General features: G+C 41.1%; 1 protein-coding gene across 3 annotated transcripts in view; it reads right to left on the bottom strand.

Moving 5' to 3' along the window:
• The window catches only part of ERBIN (erbb2 interacting protein), a 347,855-nt gene that overhangs the window by 112,316 nt on the left and 210,582 nt on the right, over positions 1–24,957 (bottom strand). For all 3 annotated transcript variants that reach the window (XM_077462647.1, XM_077462650.1, XM_077462648.1), the window contains 2 exons: positions 20,331–20,528; positions 2,859–2,976 (listed from right to left, as the gene is read on the bottom strand). In XM_077462647.1, coding sequence (XP_077318773.1) covers positions 2,859–2,976; positions 20,331–20,519 — 307 coding nt within the window. In that variant the 5' untranslated portion in view covers positions 20,520–20,528. The remainder of the gene's footprint in view (positions 1–2,858; positions 2,977–20,330; positions 20,529–24,957) is intronic.

The raw sequence follows: 24,957 nt of genomic DNA, 5'->3' as shown, positions 1-24,957 counted from the left end.
ATGACCTTTGATCATTCTCACTTATCTTTTCAAACAAAAGATATTGTGCATCACTAAAAGATTATTCTTCTCTACTATAGGTCTATATCAAACATACTAAAAATTCTGTTAAAGTCAAATATCACTTATTACCGACCTGTGGTGAATCTTATTCATTATGACAGGATCCTAAATACATGCATCCATGATGGAACAGAAAGGGCATGGCACAGATCCTGTTATTACCACGTCCCGGCCTCAGGATGCATTAACTTGTTCAATAATAGAGGTCAAATTCTATGTTCTCAAGAACAAGGCTGGGTAGGGTAGTGAACCACTAAACTAGTCTCCAAATCTGAAACACTAAAATTTAGTTCATTTCCAGGTAATTAATCATTCTCTGCAAGTTTCCAATAACTAATAGGAGAAAAACATTTCTCGCAACCTCTTCGATGTTTTAGGTAACAGGAATGGAGGCTGCATCATCTGAGCTGTGGAAGTGAGGAAGGGCTCGAATCACTTTCAACATTTTACTGGTGGTGTCCTCTGTAATTGACAGGTGTCCGACTCCACAGGAAATGAGAGAAAACCAACCTTTTTTTTATATATCTACATCTCTATAAGGAAAATTTCCTCTAACAACTTGTCCAGGTGGTAGGTGTCCGAGGGGAAATTTAAGCCAGCCATAAATGGTTCGAATCTTCCTGCTCAACTGGCCGAGACTGAATTGTTCATGGGCAAGCTGAATGTACCAAGATCAATCAACTTGGGTACAACCAGCCTGCTGGATTCTCTTGCCAATATAGCCGCTAGCGATAATAACTGTCTTCTCCCGGCAGGGATGACTTCCCCTGCCCGCTCACAGGCCGGAAGAATACAATGTCGTGGCAGGAGGGAAGCCCCTGTAAGCACTGTCCGTGTTATTGGGGGAATCATACTACTCATGGTTGCAGGAAAGAAATACACGCTGTGTATGGCTTGCCTAAGAATCTTACAGGGGGAACAACAACTTCAGAACAAGTCTATTAACCCAGCCAATTAAATGTTCTCCAAAATAAGCTGGCTGGAGGGAGACATACTACCCAACAGATATCCCAATAGATATGGGATTGTTCCACTATCCAGCCAAGCAACCATATCTGAATCTCTGCTGAAATGAGATTGTCCTGTCTATATACACCCTTCCAGATTGTGCCTTTGATGAACAGAAACAGACTATGGGCACCAGCCATTCAGTACTTTAAAATATTCTTCAACCCACAGATTCTTATGTGAAAAACACCTTTATTCTCTGCACATACCCTCACTAACTGGACTTCAAATTAATACCGTTTTAAAGTAATACTCAGAGCTGTGTGAACTTTTCCTACAGAGTTGAGCTGCTTCATAGAACCCACTACAAGAAATGTGTCTCTGAGGCTTGGCTATGTTGTGTTAAAGCAGCTCCAATCACAGTGGCAGCCTTAAGCCAGGTACATGGGTTTTGAAATTCAGCAGGAAGGAACCAGATGAATTACGCTCTGTGTACGGCCCACCCGGTTCTACAAAAGCTAAACCCTGGATCAACGTCTGTCAAATGGTCCTATTGGAAACCCCTTATCCATCAGCCACTGCAGCACTGATCAGTGTATTCTGACAACAAAGTAGTCCCCACTTTAAGAATACAACAGCACAGAGAAGAGGATTCCTTCATCAACCTAGCTTGTGTGGATGCAGGAGTCAGTTCCTTCTGGTTCAACAAAAAAACAAAAAAAAACCCCAGAAAGCTAAAGCTGGTCGTACATGGATCGAACTTCAGCATGGACCGGCCTAATTTCGACCTATGTATGGGCAGGCTGATTGTACAGGAGTTGAATTATCGATCAACTTGTGTACAACCATCTTGTTGAGTTTTTTTTATCAACGGTTAGTGCTGCCAGCTATTTGGACGGAAATACAATGCCACAGTGGGTAACATTCCCCCATCCACCTTGAATGTGTGTGTGTGTGGGGAATTGCGTCATTTATGTTTTTATTCAACTCACAGGTTGAACAACAAAAAATAAATCAATGCATGGCCCGCCTAACAGTTTAGAAGCTCATCAATGACAAGAGGAGGCACACTTGTGTGTATCTACCAGTCTTTTAGCTAAAAGTAGTCAGACATTTTATGGTCCAGTCCACTACAGACCAATTGGTTGACAGTATCATTTTCACAGCTATCCACACAATCTGGTCTATAGTATCTTTAGTTTAAAGCTCAGTTAAACTTTTTAGTTGAAATTAGTTGGATTATAACTAAATCTAGCCTGCCCAACAACAATCAGAATTTAGAATTATGGGTGGCGAGCATCAAGCAGGCCATTTCAGGTTGCAAGAAAAAAAAATTGCTTGATTTACAGTCAGTGTTGATGGGGGAATCTCACCCACGGAGCTTTTGTGTAGAGCCGTCCCTGCTGGGAGAACACAGTGATTACTGCTAGAGGCTATAGCAATCCAACATGCTGGTTGTACTGGTTTCATGATTTCTTTTTTTCCTGTGGAACACTACTTTAAGAATAGCAGAAAAAGTATGCCTAACCATAGCTCTGTTAGCAAAAGGTATATTTTTTCAGAAACATGTTGAAAGAAGACACTGCTACCATTTAATTAAAGGATCTTAGCTTGCTATTTTCCAATCATGTAGAATTTAAACGACTTTTTGTCAGTAAAGCATATTATGCTGCATCCCTAAATGAAAGTAATCTGTAAATACAATCAACAGAAACAAAATAAATTACTGAATCCAGGGGCACAAATCAGAATCAAACAAAGAAAACAAGAACACGCACTTATTGTGCCAACTACAATAGTTAAGAGCTTATTGACACACAATTCAATTAACTTGTAAAGGAACTTACCATTCTTGCTGACATCTAGTTCCCTGAGATTAATGAGATTTGCTATAGATGCTGGCAATATTGTTAGGTCATTGTCTGGCAAACTCAACTTGTGCAGAGACTGGCAGTTGAATAGTTGCTGTTGAGAAAAAATAAAAATAGGGGGAAAAAATGTCAGCTTCCATTTTCTACTTCACAGCTGATGGTGGGAAAACACATGACATTACAACTGGCAATGAAACAATGAGTTATAGTATTTCAGTTGCTACAGCTAAACAAATTCATAGGAAAAGGGGTTCCTAGTCCAAATGGGAACTTCACAACATATTTTCCTTTTCATTAAACATTAATTTTACTAAGCCAGCCTAACTTTTTGCTATTTGGAGTTGTCAACTTTAACCTTCATATATGCCAGGAGTCGGACCATCCAATATGAAAGAAGAACACATTATAACCGGGTCCCGAGGCAAACCGTCATATACTGGGCCATAGCGTAGCCAAGTTTTTTGTGGTCTTTTTCACACTATTGCCTTAAATTATACCATGCAAAGACCATGCGGTTTCCCTGCAGTCACGTTTACCAAAATATAAAACAAAACATAGGTCTGTGAATGGGAGAACTACAACTACCGACAGACTTTGTGGCTGTCAGCTTGCAGTTCTCAATGAACTACCAGGATGCTGTTGAATGCCGTACGAGGTACAAGCAGACAGATGCACGGACAGTCTGCAGGAGTCCTGCATGGCACCTGCAATTTGCTGATCATGGGTGGAATTGCTTTCCAGGCTCCTAGTAAGCAAAATAATACATGCATTTTTTTTATTACCTAAAAAAAGATGTGCATTTATTTTTTTTTAAAGGTGAACCTATCCTTTAGCTGAACAAGCTAAAGTTAGAAGCAGATTGGCTACACATGCACAGCTGCAGCGGGTTCTAAGTGCTTCAATTTTAGTAAATCTCCCCCTAGATAATTCATTTACCGTATATACTCGAGTATAGGCCGACCCGAATATAAGCCGAGGCCCCCAATTTACCCCCAAAAAAACTGGCAAACTTATTGACTCGTGTATAAGCCGAGGGTGAGACATGCCTGTCCATCCCTGTGTGTGTGTCCGTCCATCCCTGTGTGTCCGTCCATCCCTGTGTGTCCGTCCATCCATCCCTGTGTGTGTGTGTGTCCATCCATCCATCCATCCCTGTGTGTGTGTGTCTCCATCCATCCATCCCTGTGTGTGTCTCCATCCATCCACCCATCCCTGTGTGTGTCTCCATCCATCCACCCATCCCTGTGTGTGTCTCCATCCATCCACCCATCCCTGTGTGTGTGTGTATCCGTGTGTGTGTGTGTGTGTGTGTGTGTGTGTGTGTGTGTGTGTGTGTGTGTGTGTGTGTGTGTGTGTGTGTGTGTGTGTGTGTGTGTGTGTGTGTGTGTGTGTGTGTGTGTGTGTGCGTGTGTGTGTGTGTGTGTGTGTCCAGCCTACCTTTGTCCCGAGCCTCCGTCCCGTGCCTTGCCTCCTTGCCTCCGTCCCGTCCCGTGCCGTGCCTTGCCGTCGTGTCGTGCCTTGCCTTGCCTCCGTCCCGTGCCGTGCCTTGCCTTGCCTTGCCTCCGTCCCGTGCCCTCTTCGGCGGCCATTGTAAAATTCAAAAGCCGCGCCTCCTCCTTCGCCTGTGATAGGCGGAACACTGAATTTCCCAGCAGCCTGTGTTCCGCCTATCACTGACATCGTATCATCCTCGTCCGTAGTACGAGGATGATACGATGTCCGTGATAGGCGGAACACAGGCTGCTGGGAAATTCAGTGTTCCGCCTATCACAGGCGAAGGCGGAGCCGGAGGCGCGGCTTTTGAATTGTAGAATGGCCGCTGTCTGTCTGCTCGACACGCTGATCGAGCGGGCAGACAGCGATGACTCGAGTATAAGCCGAGGGGGGCACTTTCAGCCTCAAAAAAGAGGCTGAAAATCTCGGCTTATACTCGAGTATATACGGTATGTGCATTTATTTGTCAATGAAATCTAAGCTAATGTTAACAGAAGAGACCAGTGGAGACAACAGTTGATTGTAGTGATGAAAAAGGCACACTTCTATAATTCAATTATCTCTGGCTGCTATATTTACCCGGGAAGCCATTTCATAAATGGTAATTGCCATGTCTAAATTTAGATTAAATGCCTGTTATATGTTTGCATTGAACTGGTCCAGCAATGTTGTGTCAGTAATTTGTTTAAGGCAGAGGGCATCAGAAGGTATTGACTAGAATAGGCTCTAAACTAGAATACATGGGAGGATTTGGGTGTCGAAGACGATGTTATTGGTAGAAAAGCCTCCTCTCTAAAGAAAATAACTGCACCAAAGAGCACAATGAGCCTCTGGACTGCAGCAATCAAGACAAAACCTACAAGAACGTGGCATCATGGCCAATGTTAGCAAGAAATGAATGTGTTATACTGCACTGTATGTCTACACCAGTTCTATAAATCACATTACGTTCCATGTCACAGATTTCATCAATAAGCTCTCCCTGTTCTCAGAATATGTTATTATTCTTGTACCCATCGTAACCATTCAAGAAGGAACATTTTGTAACATTAACAAAAACATTGTACATAAAAGGAATGAGAGCTTATTTATACAATATGCCGCTAAATACTGCACATTAATATAGAATAACTGCATTTTAAGGTCTTTTTATGAAGGCTGAAAATATTACCGATTTAGAAAAAATGACATGCAAATGGACAGAAAATTGCCTGAAGATACTCAATAAGAAAAGCACTTGTATGCATTATAATGGCATGCATTACATTTGTCACGCAACTATTCAAAATTGGGGCCATCACATCAGTTTAATTTCTTTACACCGAGGGCAAGACCACACTGATCATCTTCACTTTGGCCATAATGCAGTGTACCCACGGATTTCGTGTGGGTAAGCTACTCTCTCCCCTAGACTTCTATTATGTCCACTTTGTAATTAGTGTTCTGAAACAGCATCAGAAGTCCTGCATGCAGGTCAGGACTGTTTGGTGCACTTTCAGAATTTTCTTCAAATTTTCTTGCCACTATGGTCCAAAATGAATGCTGATTTAACCCCACCGACCATTAGCAAAAATCCAAAGAATCCTAAGAAATACAATTTTCAAACAAAATTCTATTGGTATATAGCCAGCTTTGTCAGTGGACATAGTGTGGAGGCTAGCTTAAGCTCTTCAATATCCTATGTCAATGGTTTCCAAACTGCACCCTTAGATCACCTTTATCTGGCTCTTGGAGCATGTTTCTTCCCACTGGCACGAGACACCCCTCCCACTGACATCAACAATGGGGCACTATTCCTCCCATTGATACCAATGATGGGGCACTATTCTTTACACTGATACAAATGATGGGCACTATTCCTGCCACTGACACCATTGATGGGAAACAGTTCTTTCCACTGATACCAATGATGGGGCACAATTCTTCCCACTGATACCAATGATGGGTCATTACTGACATCAAAAACGGGGCACTATTTCTGCCACTGACACAAATGATGGGGCATTATTCCACCCACTAATACCTACGATGATGGAAAATTATGCCACCCACTGATACCAATGATGGAGCACTATTCCTCCCACAGACACCAATGATGGGCACTATTTCTGCAACTGACACCAATGATGGGACACTATTCCTCCCATTGATACCAATGATATGTATTCCTTCTGCTAATACCAATGATGGGGCACTATTCTTTCCACTGACACTAACAATGGGTCACTATTTCTACCACTGATACCAATTATGGAGCACTACTACTCCCATGGATACCAATGACGAAGCACTATTCCTCCCAATGATACCAATGATGGGTCACTATTCCTTCTGCTGATACCAATGATGGAGAACTATTCTTTCCACTGATACAAATGATGGGCACTATTTCTTCCTCTGACACCAATGATGGCTAATATTCCTTCCAAGGTCACCAAGGAAGCATTGTATACTCCCACTGATGACAGGGCAATTTTTACTCCCAATGGCTACAGTCCAACCCCTCTAAAGACTTAAGGACAGTAAACTAGTCCTTTGTTTATAAAGTTTGGAGACCCCTGTTCTATGTAATGTTCTTTACATCCTATGCATTATCAAACTGGTCCACACTATCAATCAAGACCCGCCTATACCTGTTTTCTGACATTACTTATCTGTAGGGAAAAATAAATAGCTGGATAGCCGCACTCCAAAAAATTCACCTTTATTTTATATAAATTGATATCAAAGCATCACAAATGGGTACAGACTAACTGTATAGCCACTGACGCGTTTCACACCAGGCATGGTGCTTAGTCATAGCTTAACATATCTGTTGCATTCACTGTATTATGTCTAATCTAATCAAACAGAAATGGTACAGCTGCTAGAAGTTAAACAAAATCGTCAATGGGTATTTTTATATTAGCTATACATATTGAATCATATGATGTATACTGTAGAAAAATGTATTGAGGTCAAAACCAAAAGTCAATAACTGTCACGGTCTATAGACCCTGGCCTTTTCAGATTCCGTGAACAACACTCATGACAATGAAATGATCTGGGTGATGGGCTTAGGAGTCTATTAATGAAATTTCCTGCAAATTAGTCCTACATTTAGGTGTTATACAGGATAACTTCACATTACAAGCCATAAGCCATTCTCCTTTGCAATTCCGTAGAAGGACACTGTAAATATTGTAAGAACTGTGTCATAAAATTTACAATAATGGACTATAAAGATGTACAGCATGCAGCTAAATAACATAAGCAGGCTTCATTATCATTATAGAGTTGGACCAATTAAAGCTTAATTTACCATTTTGCTTTCTATTTTTTTAATTAAGCCCAAAAGACCAAATCTATTAGAATATTAGTTGTGTGTTAGATAAAGCATATATCGGTGTTATTCCCTAAGCAGAACAATACAATAAACACAGGATGACCTTGTGTTTTTCCATATCCTCCTTTGACATTTACAAGGCTTGTTTCCTCTGGATCACTTCATGACCACCATAAAACTGCCGTTCAATGTTTAATGTTGGACGGTTATGAGGCGGATTGACACTCCCAATGACACCAACACTGACAAAAGCCACAATGTGCACAATTAGCTCCTAACATATTACACACGTTTACTTTTTCTACATTCAGCTCATAGGAGGACAAAGATCTCCAAGGAATTGCAAAACCTCAGAAATCAAATGGATATCGGTCCAGCTCCTAAGATGGTTGGATACAAAACATGCACAGGATTTATGCACTTTCACTGTTGATTTGTGCTGTATCCCAACGCCCTGACCCAGAGAGGGTGTAACCTTGACCTGACCTTCTGTTACTTCCCATTGAAACAATGCAATTTCTATACATCCTCTGATGCATCTGCACCAATAGAAAAGTCGGAAATATTTACGACGTTCAAGAACTGCAACATAATTTTGATTGATAGATGTTAGAGATTCAATGCTCTCATCTCAGGATACAAGGAAATAATCCACATTAATGTGTGAGAAAATGTTAAACAATAAAGACGCACCTAAGTATATTAAAGAACAGATTCATAAGATTTTCTTTGTCAGCTTTTATATTTCATATGTGAGCATTTGCTCATTAACCGTTGCAGTACACGAAAAGGACCAAATCCAAGATGTAGCAATCACAGAGCAGCAATTCTACTGAGTAAACCACGACTACACTTAGGCAGGCCATAGACATTGCAATTTTCTTTCCTGCACCCACGGGTTGCGGGAAAGAAATTTGCACGATTCCCATATCAGCTAACAGGGGAATCCCTTATGCTGAGACATTGTCTTCTCCCGATGGGAGAATCGCAAAAGAATCCGGCAAGCTGGTTCTACTTAAGTTGATCGATTGATCAACCTGCCCATTAATAGTTCGAATCTCGGTCAGATCAGCAGGAACCGGCCGAGATTATAACCATGTTTCATTGGGAGTTCGCTTAGGTTCATTGCTTCTTCAAGTTTTTTTGGAGCTTTTTTTTAATGTGTTTAGGAACTTTAGAAAAAACATGACTCTGCCCTAAGGCCTGTTTTACATGCCCTTAAGGTTGTATAACAGCAGTGCTAACAGCAAGCTTTTACAATGCATTTGCAGAGCTTTCTGAAAGCTTTTAAAGACCCTTCAGATGCAGTATAATGGTTGAACACAGATCCTAAAGTGCCGATTGCCACTTTAAGCAAGCTGCTAGCAGGCTTTAGTACCTCTCAAAGCTTGTTGAAAGCCTGCTGAAGACTGCTAGCAGCTTGCTTAAAGTGGCAATCAGCACTCTCATTAGGATCTGTGTTCAACATTTACAAACTACAGCTGATGGGTCCTTTAAAAAAAAAAAAATAAGCATTCTGAAAGCACTGATGCTTTGTAAAAGATGGCTGTTCACACCGCTCTTATAACAAGCTGAAACACATGTGAAACAAAAACTCATATACTTTCTTTTTCAAGCTTTGAGCAAAATTCTTCAAGCAACAGAATTCTCAGGTGTATATGAGCACCATGGAAAAGAATAGGAATCATGTTAAGCTTTGAAGCACTTGCAGGAAAGTGCTCCAAATTGCTCAAGTTTGCAAACTCCAGGCACTGATGTGAATGTATATGTAATGAAAGTGCTGTGTAAATTGATAGCGCTATACAAGTACCTGAAATAAATAAATGATAAAACACTGCCTGAGTTCCCCTTCTCTAATGCTCTATGGAGTATGTTGGTGATATAAATTAGGTACTGTGATTGCAACGTTTATTTTGACTTCTATGCACAAGGACGGTCACAATGGAATGTAAAAAAAATGTCTTTCCTAAAAAGTTAAAGGGTCAGAGTTATATAACTGGTTCAGATCATAAACATGTTTGTATCATAACACAAGTGCCTATTAATGTGATGGTCCCAGTCCACGAGGCATAAGTATAATGAGTCACTGTGACTCACGCCGGAAGGCCAGACTTAGACGTGTTGATAGAGGCCGATGAGTGACAAGCAACAAGTGCAAGCAAATAATGGAGGCATGACCTAATGACATGTTTCACATCTTTACACATTCACATACTACAAATGAGGGAGAGGAAAATCACCACATAGGAAGAAAGGAGAAGAGAGAAAGGGAGGGACCATAACGTGTCACGTCTCATTGATTTCTTTCCATTTTACATTCTCTCACTGTCACTGCCAAGTGTTTAACAGATTTTTTTTTGTTAGGTACAGAGTAAATGAAATTATATAATTTTCACTGGCTAAAGACAAGACTCCACAAATGGGCCTCTGATCTGCAATAAGAATAGAGAGTGGAACCATTCACCAAATGGTTGGACGGAAGCTTCAGAATGGCAAAGATATTTGTATTACAAATTATGTGAGCAGGCTGCAGTTCCTCTTTAACAAATGGTCTGGCTCTGATAAATCTATGTCACAGACCAAAAAGTAAAAAAAAAAAATAAAGTCTGGAGGATTCAGCATTCTGGGAATACTGCACAATTACAAAAACGGGTAAGTGGCGTGTTTTACTGATAGTTAGGAATCTGTAAAACCTGCTTAGCTGAACTTGAAAAGTGCAGAAACCATCAGAATAAATCTACTTCCAAGATCTTCCAATATGTTATAAGAATGAAACTGCTATCCCAAACAAGCACATTTTTTGCATATTTCTTTTGTAAGGATTTTTTCCAGGAAAAAAAATAAAACAAACTGTTCTTTGCTACAGAAAATCACTGCATCATTGCCGTCTGTTGTAAAGACCTGAAATATTTTTTCCCAGATGCCATACTGATGGACTGGAGTAACACCTTCATCTCAGGTTCTTTCTTGCCTAGTCTATAAATAAAAGAAATCATACATGGGAATTCAGTAAAGTATTAATGTCACTGTTCTGGTTGTTCCCCTAACATGGGTGATCAACCTGTGGCCCTTCAGCTGTTGCAGAACTACAAATCCCAACATGCCTCTGTCTTTGGAAGTCATGCTTGTAACGGTCAGCCTTACAATGCCTCATGAGACTTGTAGTTCTGCAATGGCTGGAGGGCCCGAGGTTGAGCACCCAGGTGTCTAAGAACTGCCTGCATCTAATTTAAGCAAGTACTTGTGCTAGTTTTGATAACATTACTGTAACAGACAACAAATTCAGGTCATTCTAACTATGGTCACTTTAAGAACCTGTTGCTAGGGCAGCAACAGATTCTTAAAAGAGTTACCGCCAGTCTGCAGATTGGGAAACTAGCAGTAATTAAATAGAGCTAAGCCTATTTAACGATTTCCCTAAACAAAATAATTTAAGTGGTTGTAAAGGCTGAAGTGTGCATGAAATCAAAAGACCTTCTGTGCGCAGCAGTCCCCCCCCCCCCCCACTACAATACTTACCTGAGCTCCATCTTGATCCAGCGATGTGCACAAGAGCAGCAGCTCTCCCAGGCCTATTGCTCCTCAGGGGCTGAGACAGCTGTGAAAACCATAGTCTCCCACTACTGTCAATCACAGCTAGTGAGCCAATGAGGAGAGAGAGAAGGCGGGGGTCAAGCAGCTGTTTGTGCAAATGGACGCAGAGCAGCAGCTCAGGAACAAGCCTGCTTGGGTGCCCCCATAGCAATCTGCTAGCTATGGGGGTACTTGGCAGGAGGGAAGGGCTTGGAGCACCATTGGGGGACCCAAGAAGAGGATTGGGGCTGCTCTGTGCAAAATCAGTGCACAGAACAGGTAAAAATAACGTTTGTTATTTAAAAGAAGAAAATTAGTCTTTAATTTAACTTTTTTTTTTTTTTATAATTCTTTTTATTACTTTTGAGGAACAAAAACATCACCCACGCAGGGGTCAACCCTAGGCAGACCGTCAGAGCGCCGCAACTCAAGGAGTGTGAATTGGTGGCTCACCCTTGTACTTAAATGTAAAACAAACTGAAAAAACAAAACAAAAAAAACATCCCCAGTAGACCGACTCCACCTTCCCACAAGATTAAAATCTTTATGATCACTTTAAGGAAGAAATAAACCCTGCTTTCCCTTTCAGCCAAGGAAGCGACCATCTTAGCCTCTGTTAAATCAGTGATAAGATAGATTAAACTATCTGACTCTGATTGCTCCAACCATGCACTCTAACCAGTATCTGTTGTTGATTAGATAAACAAACCTTAGTGCAAAAAGGATGTGACATGTAAACATACAAATAACAAAACTGATGCTACAAATGTAGCTAGTACTCAGGTAAGTTGATTAGTTCATATGCATAACGTGATATAAGTGCAATCTTGAATAAAGTGACTGGTGCTCTAAATGCAGCTGGTGCGTTATCAAATTAATTATATGCATGCACATATCGTGACATAAGTGGTCTTAAATAAAGTGGCTGGTGTTTCAGTGAACAAGTTGATGTGGCCCAGTTTTTTTTTTAAGTAAACAAAGACTTTTATAAAAGGTGACAAGTGCTTTTCGATTGTGCATTTGTGCAGTCCCATACACACTTTCCCGTGGACTTTTGTACAAAGGGTGTTGGCCATAAGTTTGTATTGCATACAAAGGATCAGACTTTGTACAAACTTTCCCGTGGACTTTTGTACAAAGGGCGTTGGCTGTAAGTTTGTATTGCATACACGCGATCAGACTTTTTAGGCAACAAACACGAACATAGTGACGTTTCAACGTACTGACAACACTTCAAAAGAGGACGTTCAATTACTCCAGCGCCACCTTTGGTCAACTTCTGTATTGTTGTCTGATCTTTTGCATTGGTTTCTGAGCATGCGTGTTTGTACTTTGTACAAAAGTCCAATGGTTTTGTGTACACCCGATTGGACTTTTCTCCCATCGGACTTACGTTGTCAAAAAGTTTGGCAGTTCGCACAGCCAACAAAAGTCAGATGAAAACCGAAAAAGTTTGTCCGATGGAGTATACACACGGTCAGATGTTGCTCCATAACAGCTAATTTGCATGTTTGTTGTCAAAAAGTCTGATAGTGTGTACGGGGCCTTTATGGTATTGCACTCACATTATATATTTCACATTCACAGTGTTTGCCACTGTGCGGCAGTTTCTAGATCTGCACGTTTAAAGATTTCTCCTTGCTTTGATCTTTTAGATGATCATCCGTTTCACCCTCATACAGAAAAAAGATGCTCCCATGGCATGATACCGCTTTCCAAAAGATTAAGTGTATATGGTTGGAAACATACTCACATTGTCTGTATCCTTAAAACATTTAAAATTCAGGAAGCCGGGATGATTTTCGCTCCACGGCTCTAAACTGGAACAGAACAGTGCCACACCTACTGTTTAATCTATCTTATCTTATACTCCACTCAGGTGGTTGTATTAGTAGGGGCAGCAGTTCCATTTAACAACGAAACAATTTTAGCCATTTGCGCGGGACTACCCACAATTTCCTTTCTGCTTAATCAAGCAAATGTGATAGTTACATTCCTGTCATGCCGACTATTGCCAACTGTTTTTTGAAACTGCAAAATTGATGGGTTTAATTCTACTTTAAGGCATGCCGTAAATGAGAACTGTCAAAGTTGCTTCTGCTCTAAACCAAACTGTCAAGCCATTCAATGGCTGGTGGCACAACTGACCACATAAGCAGCACCATGGCAACTGCAGAGCAAACAAAGGCTAAAATGTCAGCTTCCTGGGCCCAAAAAGGTGAGGAGAGATTAGTTCCTCTGTAAGTCCATCTCTGGGCTGGTGTACAGAGGTATACCAATACTCAGGGTGGGGCACGACTGTGCTGGCAAGCGGTCACTCAGCTTTCAGCCCCATTCAGCTGTCAGCCGAGAGATTTCCCAGCCAAAAGCTAAATGCAAACAAAGGGGTCAGGGATAGTGGTTTTGTCACTACCCAATATATAATAAAGCCCATACTTAAGAAATTACTTATGCTACTGGGTGGGCAGAGCCTGAGAAGGGAACTAGTCTCTCAGTTACCAATCCTCCCACCCCTACTACAAAACACCTCGACCATGCGGCTACAAGCATAATGGGGGCAGTGGCCCGGAGGGGGGGGGGGGGGGGGTTCACATTCCTTGCCTTCTCTCTTGCCTTAGGACATGCCTTACCTTATCACTGCCCGGCCACCTCCCCAAGGTGTCAACGGTGTGCCCCTAAAAATGCTAAGTTTCAAATATTGGGAAAACATCCTCCTATCTCCCACAAAGCAAAGTTTTGTGCCTGAGCAATCCATCACTGTGTCTCAGCCCTCTTGCATAGCAAGAAGGGAAGAATGCTTAGCCCTACGCAAATAGTTTGCAAAACGTGGAGATTCTCCGATGAATTGACAAGTATGCTAGGAGGGAAGCTTAGCATTGTGAAAATGGGAAGGGGAATGTCTGGCTGTTTGCAATACATTAGAATTATTTAGTTTATCAGATATCAGTAGAAGTTTGTTAATATGATTAATATATAAATATAATAAAGGAAGCTACCATGGTAGACCTTGTTTTCAGTTCCCTGGCTGTTATTATAATCCAATGATTTTTTTTTTTTACTTAGACCCTGGTTGGATACCAGCATAAAAGTCAAAACCTCTGACTAAATTGGCTGCATGACTTGCTCCTTGTGACCAAGTTTTAAAATAAGCTTGCCAGTTTTACTTTTAAGGGAATTGAGAAGACAAATATGGGAGCTGCCATTACTGTCTGTGCATATTTAAGTGTTCTGCCAGTTCAGTGACTTACCAACTTGAGGATTTGGGCAACAGCCCCGGAGCTTGTACCTCAAAGTCAGCGACAGCAGCTCCCATCTTTCTAACCTGCTAGACTCCTTTTAAAGTAGCCTCTGTGTTGTGCCGCCAGTCCTTACATCCTTGTAGCTCAGGGATCGCCGAAGTCAGTTTGGCATCACAGGGTTCTCCTGCAAACTTATCTGCTTTTAGGAGAACTATTGCTAAATAAACATATTAGAGCACCGCTTCAGCAAGTCTAGAAATCAGGAAGTTCCAAAATGCCGGTGCTTCCTGCAAACACTAGACCCCCCCAACTGATTGCTGCCTCTAGGAGCCAATGTTGCTAATATACCAGCAGGTCGGCTCCGTTAGTAGAACTACTGGTAAATAAGCATATTAGATCAACATTCCAACAGTGTCAACAAGTCTGGCTGTCAGGAAGTCCCAAGATACCCTTGCTTCCTAAAAGTGTTAGACTTCCCAGCTGGCTGCTACGCTGCGGGAGCATGGCGCTATGCTGCTCATATACTAATAGGTCTGCTCTGACAGTACAGAAGCCTGCATGAGAGCGCTGTGATTGACTGATACTGCCTATCAAGCTGTACATTACCTTGGACATACATGAGAAGATATGATAATTCACTTCAGAATCTCAGGAGCTCTCTATCACTTGATATGCACATCCATCATTTAGTGCATGTCGGGTAATTTCCCTATGACAAGCACAGAACACTGGCATCTCTATGCTGCACCATAACTACACATGCTTATTAAACACTTGCCAATTTGGTTGGATCAGATGCAAGGCCCACTTCAGTCTTCTGATTGAGTACATTCTCCCCAGTGAGATCGTTATAGAATTCCTCAGAAATCGTTTGCACTGAGTGCAATCTGCCTGAGAGTATGGCCAGCTTTTAGATCAGGCTGCCAAACCTTTTAAATAATTTGGTCATGCAGATGTAGTGATCGCACGGAGACAATAAATACAGCTGTACGGTGACTGCATCTGCCAATACAAGATTAGACTTTTCATCCTGTGATTTTTATATTATTGCGCATATTGATCAAGTGGACAAGTCATTTACTTTTCACAGACTGGCAGCATAATAGATAAAAAGCGTCCAGAGCTGTAACGTACAGACATACAGTCAGTGAGCAACCTTCCACCGACTGTACAGGGTCTGCACTGCTGGGTAATATTAGCCAAATTAAGCTAAACTAGATTCCCCTCCAAAATTTCTACCTCTTATATGAAAAAAACCTTAATGTTTTGATGGTAATTTATAAAATTCTGCATAAGCCTTGCAAACCCATGTGCATCCAGCTGAGTTAAAGTGGGTTACAGCTTGAAAAAGAGGTCTCTACATCTCAATGTTTGCCTTTTTCAGATCCTTCTAGACTGTCCCTCGGTTCACACCGTTTTGGCAGACATCCAATGAAGTGCAACAGAACACCATTATAACTTAAAAGATAAGATGTGACAGGAGGTAAATCTGACATAATGAGAAAGACAAGTGTGGTCACCTTTTGCTGCTAAAATAAGGAGTCCATATTTCAGATGTTCAATGTAAAAGCCTACTTAAAGCTGAAGTAGGGCCAAAAAATGATTTTTAGCAATTTGCATTAAAAAATAAATAAATAGGTTCTGATGCTGTGTCCCATCTATGGCTGCTGTAGCATTTGTTGCATATCATACTTTACAAATGTAGCCGTCTTACTTTGGTGCCGAATGTCCAGCGTTGAGACTTGTAGTTCCGGCTACAGTACTCTGTCAAATGTTGGTCACTTGCTTGGCATCTCCTCCATTCAAAAAAAGGTCCAGCATTCTTTTCAATGAATGCAATGTGTTCTGTGACTGGGAGAGGGGCGATGCTGACATCTATTCACACCTCCACCAATTACAGAAGGCCTTGCAGTCATTGAAGGGAAAGCGAGGCTCTTTATGAATGGAGCAGGTGCCAAGCGAGCGATCCACAGTGATCAGTATACTGCAGTCAGAACACAAAGTCTTATGCCGCGTACACACGAGCGGACTTTTCAACATCCAAAGTCCGACGGACTGAGTCCGTCAGACTATTCGATCGTGTGTGGGCTGCAACGGACTTTTGATTCACCAAAGTCTGACGGACTTTAGAATATGGAACATGCTTCAAATTTTCCCGACGGAACTCCGCCGGACCCGGTCCCCTTCGAAAAATCCGCTCGTGTGTATGCTATTCCGACGGACTAAAACCGACGCTAGGGCAGCTATTGGCTACTGGCTATGAACTTCCTTATTCGAATCCAGTCGTACGTCATCACGTTCGAATCCGTCGGAGTTTAGTGTGATTGTGTGTGGCCAAGTCCGATCCGCCGAAAAGTCCGTCAGAACTCCGTCGGAACTCCGTCAGAACTCCGACGGAACTCCTTCGGAAGTCTGTCGGACATAAGTCCTCTCGTGTGTACGCGGCATTAGTGTTACACATGAGTAGGATCGCTAACAAAATTATAGCCAACTTATTTTTACTGTGCAAATTGATAAATATTGTTAAAAAGAAGACCAAATCATATGGTTCATTGAGAAGTCCATTCTGTATTTTAAACTGCAACTTTTTTTGCAACATCATGGAAAGCGGGCATTGAAATGCAGGTAGGTACCAACCAATTATGCCATCTCCCTATCAGAGCAAGCTGGACCCCCATCTTTCCCCTGTCAGAATGTGTCCCAGATCAGCTCATGGTTTTGGATTATGTCACTCTGTATCACAGTTCATGAGCATGGGTAAACTCTGGACCATTATGTAATATATTATGTAATATGTAATATATATCAGATGTTTTGAGGACCACTATGATGCATATGCTATGTGCAAGGCTGAAGGTACAAACATTAGAGGCACTGGTGATGTAGTCAGAAGCCTCATAGTTGCTCCCTGGGAAGGCTACGTCATCTGAGCCTGCCAGGAAGATCTAATTTGTATAAATCCAGCATTGACATCATGGGTAGGCTAGCAAAGATTTAAAACGATTTAGGCTGGGTTCACACTATTTCGAATTGGATGCGGGGGTTTCCCTGTACCCAATTCGCATAGCAGGACCAGCTTTCTATGGAGCCAGTACAAATATCTCCGGAGTGACTCCATGAGTCCTGTGCATCTTTTTTTCCATTTCAGGTCCGTAATCCATCCGAATTCCAGGCTAAAATCGGACCTGGACCGGTGAATGGAGACGCCCCGGACCCCTTGCTGTGAGCAGCTCCGTGCTCTTGTGTGAACCCAGCCTTAAGGTTTTAAAAAGAGGAGCCTTGCCACAGATGACATTGTAATTAAAATTGGCAACAGAGGTCTGAAACATGTTTTAAGTGGGGGGATCTGCTTTAGTCACAGATGGGCAGATATCTCTTCCAGCAATAGGCAGGGAGAACTATAGCTGTCCTCACAGGATCAAAACTGAGCACCTGAACAGGATGAGATATTCGCATGAGCATGAAAGTGTGTGGTAGTTCGATACTTTCATCTCTTCAATGGAAGAGAAAAAAATCTGCCTCTTTGGTGCAACAGGTTATAAATATTGCCCTGTGTAATGATACAATATATTGCAAGTGTTATTTTGCAATATAATGCAAAATATTTCAAACATTATCCACAAGTCAATGTGAATGTAAAAACGCTTAAAGCATCACAAAGGTAAGTCATAGCAACTCATAAGAAAGCTACAAGGTTATCTTTGCAAATCTGCTTAATTAATCTCAATATACTGAAGACCAGTCATTGCTGGTAATCATGCAAGAATCAGAACATTCTTTTACGATTTATATATATATATATATATATATATATATATATATATATATATATATATATATATATATATATATATATATATATCATTAAAATGGCATAGGCATTCTGAAAGATTTATATCTGCCCCCTATATACATTAATTTCTTTATCTGAGCTGGACGCTTGAGTTTAAAACAGAACTTCAGTTAAATGTCTTGCTCATCTTCCTCCTCCACCCTACAGTAACAATATGTTTCTGACAGGTACCCCCCTTTCACTTCTGCAATTCTCACCTAGGCAAGAATAATGAACGCTTAGCCTGACCCCACACACCCTCAACCACCTAGGACATGGCACACAGCCCAGGAGGCTGCAAGTGTGAAAGCACAGCGCAATCTTGTGCATGTGCAGCAGGGAGCCGCCAGTACCCACATTCAGGATGGCAACACCAGCAAAAAACTGGCCTGGGTAAAGACAATGCTGGACTAGTGGACTGGTAAGTGTCTTTTCGTTTATCAGTAGCTATAAGTAGCTGCTAACTTAATTTTACATTTTTTAAAAAGGGACCAAAGTTCCTCTTTAAAGCAGAACTTGACTCTCTATATACATTGACTATTTTTAATCCGTATGCTGCTCGCATTATTAAATTGATAGGAAAGTATATTATATACTTCCCCTTCCTCTTTTAGCAGATGATCAAAGCTCGCCACAGCGCCTAGAGGCGATTCAGTTCGCATTGTGCGCTATACAAGTATTTCATTCATTCATTCATTCATTCATATACTTGTTTTAAACTTTTTATTTTTTTTACATTTCTTTAGTTACTTCCTAGTTACCATGCCTAGGCAAATGATGTCATACATCACAGGAGTTCTCAGGAGGGGGAAAAAAAAGGGTCTTTCTCAGCTATGCACTCTCTCCTGCCTGCATGCCTGAGCCAAGGGCAGATGAATTCCAAGAAGTAAATGCTACATGAATAATCTGCCCTTACTCAAGATGGCCACAGCCAGAAATTCCTAGGAGGTGTTCTTTAAATTGATTTCTCAGCAAAATAAAGCATGGAGAAATGGATGGATGAGCGAGTTTGGTTTGAATATTAAAAACAAATTAAATATCGTTTGTGGTATTCAGATACAATATAGATACACTTTAAGGGAACAACTGAAATCTATTGCCCTTTCTACTAGCCTGACCATACACACTGTCTCCCATCTCCTAAATGTGCATAACAGCATGAAACAGAGCTTTAGGCTACAGCAGGAACTGGCCAAGATTCAAACCATTATGGCAGGCTCAATATACCATGGTGATCAATCGTTCAACATGGGTACAACCAGCCTGCCACATTTTACATGTGATTATCAATAGCCACTAGTATAGCCATTGGGGGGGGGGGGGGCGTTTTCCCCTGCCCCCCCCCCCCCCGATGGGAGAACACAATGGATCGGCGGGAGGGATTCCAGTCAACACTGCCTGTGTTGATGGAGGAATTGAGTGGTTTCGTGAAAGACATGTGCTCCATGTATGGCATGCATTAGGGTTTTGAGGTATGTAAAAAAACAACTCAGTTATGCACCCTCTGGAAGAAACCAATAAGACCTTAGGGGACCTCTCAGCTACAAACTCCACATCAGAAAAACAAATTAATCTCTTTCAAAGAGTTCTGGCATTTGAAAAGTGTATGTATTCTTTGAACAAGTTAGAGTGTGCGACATCTGCAGTAGATAAAACTAGGAGGGAGAAGCAGTGTGAAATGACATCAGCTTTTGACAGCATTGATGGCGTTTAAAAAAAAAAAAAGAGCATCTTCTAGAGAATGAATGTAATAGGGTGCCAGCTAAATGAGGATTTTGGAAGTGCAAGGAACTCCCTGGCTGAGTGTTGTGCTCAGGAGATGGAGTCGGGCGTTAAGTGAATGGCTGGCACAGGATTTTGCCAAGAAAGCTTGAGCAGCGACGTGAGCTAATGCCTATAAAGCACAGCTGGAAGAGACCCAGGAGAGCAGGCTGCTTGTCATCAGTGTCATGGAAAATATGAAACCTGTACAGTAAAAGTGGTACCTTGGGAAGTTCTTCAATCTGGTTGGCATCCAAATAAAGCTCCTCCAAGGTTTTCTCGAATGTGAAAATCTCTTTCGGCACCTGCTCTAGGCTGCAGTGAGAGTAGTCAAGCGAGGTCACAGTTTCTTCCTCTCCCCGCAAACACCGGCACGGCACTAGCCGCACAAACAGGTTCCTCTTCGCAGTCATTTTCAGGCACTGGTTAAAACAAACAAAAAGAGTTACAGTTAGTATCAGATTCATTCAGGTAGTAAGCCCCATTCAAAGCAGTCTTGCCGCCACTTAAATTTGCTGCACTTCTCAACATACAAGTTACCCATCACTGCTAAGCAAGCAAGATCCCTTCTCCTGCCTACACACACTGTTAATACCCATTAAACCACAGATGCTCATCCATGAAAATCCAGCTAGACAAGTTTGGATGCGGTGGAATTCCATGGCTATAAATCCTGCGATGAGGAAAATGAAAGATAACCATGACATATTGTGTAATGACTTTCAACACTCAGAGGCCAAAGTAGTAACTTTAAAGAGCAACTCTACTTATATTGAGAAAAAAAACCTTCCTCTCTGGGTGATCTATGTACATTGCAAGGATTTTAACAAGCTTTGTTGCAGATTCCTACCTTTTGTTATTCTGAAACAATAGTATTTTGTTTGTGTCCATGTGGAAAGTGAATTTATATGGGAGTGGTTTTATAATCATCAATCAGCTGCTAAATGCATTAACGATAAAGAATAAAAAACAAAAATATAGCTAAAAGGTAAAATTTTTGTTTTTGTTTTGGATAGAGTGGAATGGGATTAGAACACCTCACAGTTTTTATTGCCGTCTGTGCTCCCATTAGGTAAATTCACCCTCTTGTGTTTTTTTCAGTTTTTCTGTGCGCTAAGAGCCAGAGCCAGCTGTCAATATGGCAGCTGGATGGATCCCAACAATATGGTTGTGACCCTTGGACATCAGCTGACAGCGGGCAATACACTTGGTCAAAGGAGAGAAAAAGTATGTGCACTCCTGTGACCCACAAGAGAGAAAAAAAAAAAGCTTTGGCCATACTTTTCGTTCAATAAAAATAAATAAAACTATGGGTTGATCAGTATGGTGCATACCAGCATCTGTGAAAATGATCCTGTTAAGAACATGAAATGTAGAACATGAACATATAGTACCAAGGTGGACAAGAACCCCATAAATAAAAGATCATGGGTCATTTTGCTCTCAGCTACGTAATCTTGTGGTTCTCTGTAAGGCAAACAGTAAAACTGTGCGAGGGTTCGCAGCTCAGATGAAGTTTTGCACAGCAGACCATAAAAAACTGCTCCCGAGATATATCCTGGATAGGATCAGAGGCATCATCACAATAAATCTGTAGTCATGGCGATGTAAATGTAAAACATACTAAATGAACTGCAGAAAACTATCCCAGGCACTCCTACATACACAACATTTATCATGTGGGTGGATAGAAGTATAAATATATACTACACCACTGATCTGTCCTTCTGTTTGGAATCTACAATTATTACTTGGGGCACAACATTCAGTATAATGATCCAACATAAGCAAATCAATTTATAGGTTTTTTTTTTCCATAGCTTAAATGCAAAAAGGATTATTTTGTTTTGTTTTCAAAATCTTGTCTCCATCTATAATTTCTAATTACATATGTATATGGGGCTAATTTTCTATCTGTATATACACAGCATCTCTGTTGTGGAGTTACAAGGTAGCTGTGCTTCGCTACTCCTCCTCATAAAACAATCTAAAGAGTTGGCCAAAATCAATACACTCCTTGTGTGGCCAAACTCTTACTACAACAGTTGTGAAAGACGCAGATTAATTGCACTGAGCCTGGGGGAGCAACTTTCCGCCAATGGCTAATCTACAAATTAAAAAAAAAAAAAAAAAAAAAAAAAAAAACACACATACAGAACATAAAGCATGTGCAAAATTTGAAAGTCAGACTAAAAATTACTTTACAATGAATACACCAATAATTACTTAAACAAGGCCATTAGTTGGCCATAGACTAGAATAGTCAGTGTGGGAACAACTCTGCATTCTTCAACTCTGGGTGACAAGAAAATTTAAAGGAGGAGATAGAAAATGTTTCCCAAATTTCAAGCGGTGAATGTGGTTTTCATTGGGAATTATTTTCCTTTTGACTTTTAGACATGTTACCAGCGCAGTCTGATTCTCAGCACTTCCCTGAACTTCTGGTCAAGGAGCACTTGCAAGCACCATCTGAAACCTGGACATCAGCACTACATATCCTATGAACCTTTGTGCATGCGAGTTGGAGTGATTCAAGGGAGCAATGCCATAGCTTACGAAACAAAAAACAGACAGTGCACAAGCTTTGCACATTACCTTAATCTTTTATTAAAATAGTAGAACAGGTGTATACTCACAAAAACGCATAAAAATCAAGCTCATCAATATCCTACAGTCCTGGACCACATGGTCCACCGAATGAGTCCCAACCATAAGAAGACCTTTAGATCGTGGTTGGGACTCGTTCAGTGGCCCATGTGGTCCAGGACTGTTGGATATTGAGGAGCTTGACTTTCATGCTGTTTTGTGAGAATACATCTGTTCCATTTTATTAAAAGCTATTAAGGCTTGTGCATCCTCTGTTTTTGATTTGTAGTGTATCGTCTACGTTTCCCCAGCCTTTTGGGGGGCTGCAAAGTCTCGCCAAGATTTGAGTGATTGAAGATCAGCTGTCAGCTGTTGCTGGAACTCCTCTTTTGAGCACAGTAAGTTGTTCTTTTTGTTAGCAATTCCATAGGAACAGCCTTTTGACAATTCTGATGTTGGCAATTTTTTGCTAGCGACATAGCCGTCCATCTGACATCACCCTTGCTGTGCAACGGTGCTTACCTGTGCCGTTAGTAGTCCCATAAGGGAGCACACGTGTTGCACTGGTTATGCTGGGGCTACATAGACCTTCTTCAAACATATGATAGAGGTGGCAACTCCAAAATCCATGCAAATTCATTTATTTGCTTAAATGATAAAGAGGGGCTAACGCGTTTTGGCAAGAAGCCTTGATCACAGTATATGCTTCATGGAGATATGAAGAAGACAGCATAGTCAACCAAGTTTGATTCAGCAACCCATCACCTTGAACATGAATTGCGTAAATGGGACTGAAGAAAAAGATTCTAAGAATGAGCCTATAAGAAAAAAATGTGGCTACAAAACTATATTAATACATACACACATACATATATATTTATACACACAAACATATATACACACATATATATATATATATATATATATATGTATATGTATATATGTATGTATAGTCTCTAGGGTTTAATAACACTATTCCTTCTACAAATTTATTTCTGTTAGAGTCCCCATTGAAGAGATTTCTGATCATTTTATGCCCCATCAAGAAAGGAGGGGAAATCTTATCAATAGGAAGTAGGGACTCTGACAGCAATAAAAACCTGGCTGAGGTTCTAACCTTTCCCTAAAGGGCTATCCTTTAGAACAGTGGTCTCCAACAAGTATTCCCAGGCCCAAAAGTTATAAGTCTTTATGAATGAATACAATTTAAACAAACTAAACACCACAAGGAAAAAAGAAAACTTAACATGAGAAGAAAGCCCACCACATCACATTAGATTCCCCATCAGAAGCAGAGTCTGAAGGTACGCCACTGACCTTAGCTGTGGACCGAATAAAATCACGAAGTAGGCCTGATGTGGCTTGTGGGCTGTAATTTGAAGATCACTGCTTTAGTACACTGAACATGGCTGCTCAGACACCATTCCCTAGTCTAAAAATGTCTCATTTGCCGCTTGAGATTTACAGTAATGAAATCCAGAAACCAAACACTGACAACATATCAGTCTCTTCAGTTTCTTCTCTGAAACAAGAAATAAAAGTCTATAGACTGCTGCCACTGGATCTGATCCTTGTTAGAAGAGCCAGATGGACAGTGAACCGTGCATAGTATGAACAACAGGAACCATGGAACGGGATGTCTTGTATAGTGCAAACTCAGTTACTGTTTGGCACTGTTGGATGAAAAGCATTTAACAGCCTGCAGAGCACGGCGATAAGCTAGCAAATTGAAACAGAAAACCGCTTCAAATAAAGATGTACCCACAATCGTTCAGTGGCTGTAAAGTTTAATTCAGCATTGGGGCAGTCCTCGCCTGCACAGAAAGCTTACAGAAACAGATAAAGACAAGAGACGGATCCACATAAAAATAAGACATTAAAAAAAGGAATGCAAACCAAAATCATGATTCGATTGGATAAAAAAAAAAAAAAAAATAGAAACAAAGATTTTGCATTACCCTCAATGATGAATGGATAGCCAACACTTCCGGATAGAGTAGGAAATGATTAAAGTCCAGCGAGTACTACAATGGAAAATAAATTCAACAGGAAAGTTCTCCTAAGTGAGGGGAAATGCCCCCTTATGCCGCATACACACGATCGGAATTTTGGTCAGAAAAAGCTCTGATGGTTTGCCCGACGGGATTTCGCTCAAGCTGTCTTGCACGGTCACACCAAATTCTGACCTCCAAGAACACGGTGACGTACATGTGTGACAGGACTAGAAAAAGGAAATTCAATAATCAGTAGCCAATGGCTTTCGAC

This window comes from Lithobates pipiens, unplaced genomic scaffold, assembly GCF_037356315.1.
Source record: "Lithobates pipiens isolate NorthernLeopardFrog02 unplaced genomic scaffold, aLitPip1_a1.2 Scaffold_3, whole genome shotgun sequence".
In the NCBI taxonomy this organism is placed as follows: Eukaryota; Metazoa; Chordata; class Amphibia; order Anura; family Ranidae; genus Lithobates; species Lithobates pipiens.
The sequence above is the reverse complement of the archived record's forward strand: the minus strand, read 5'-3'. Positions and strand labels throughout refer to the sequence as shown.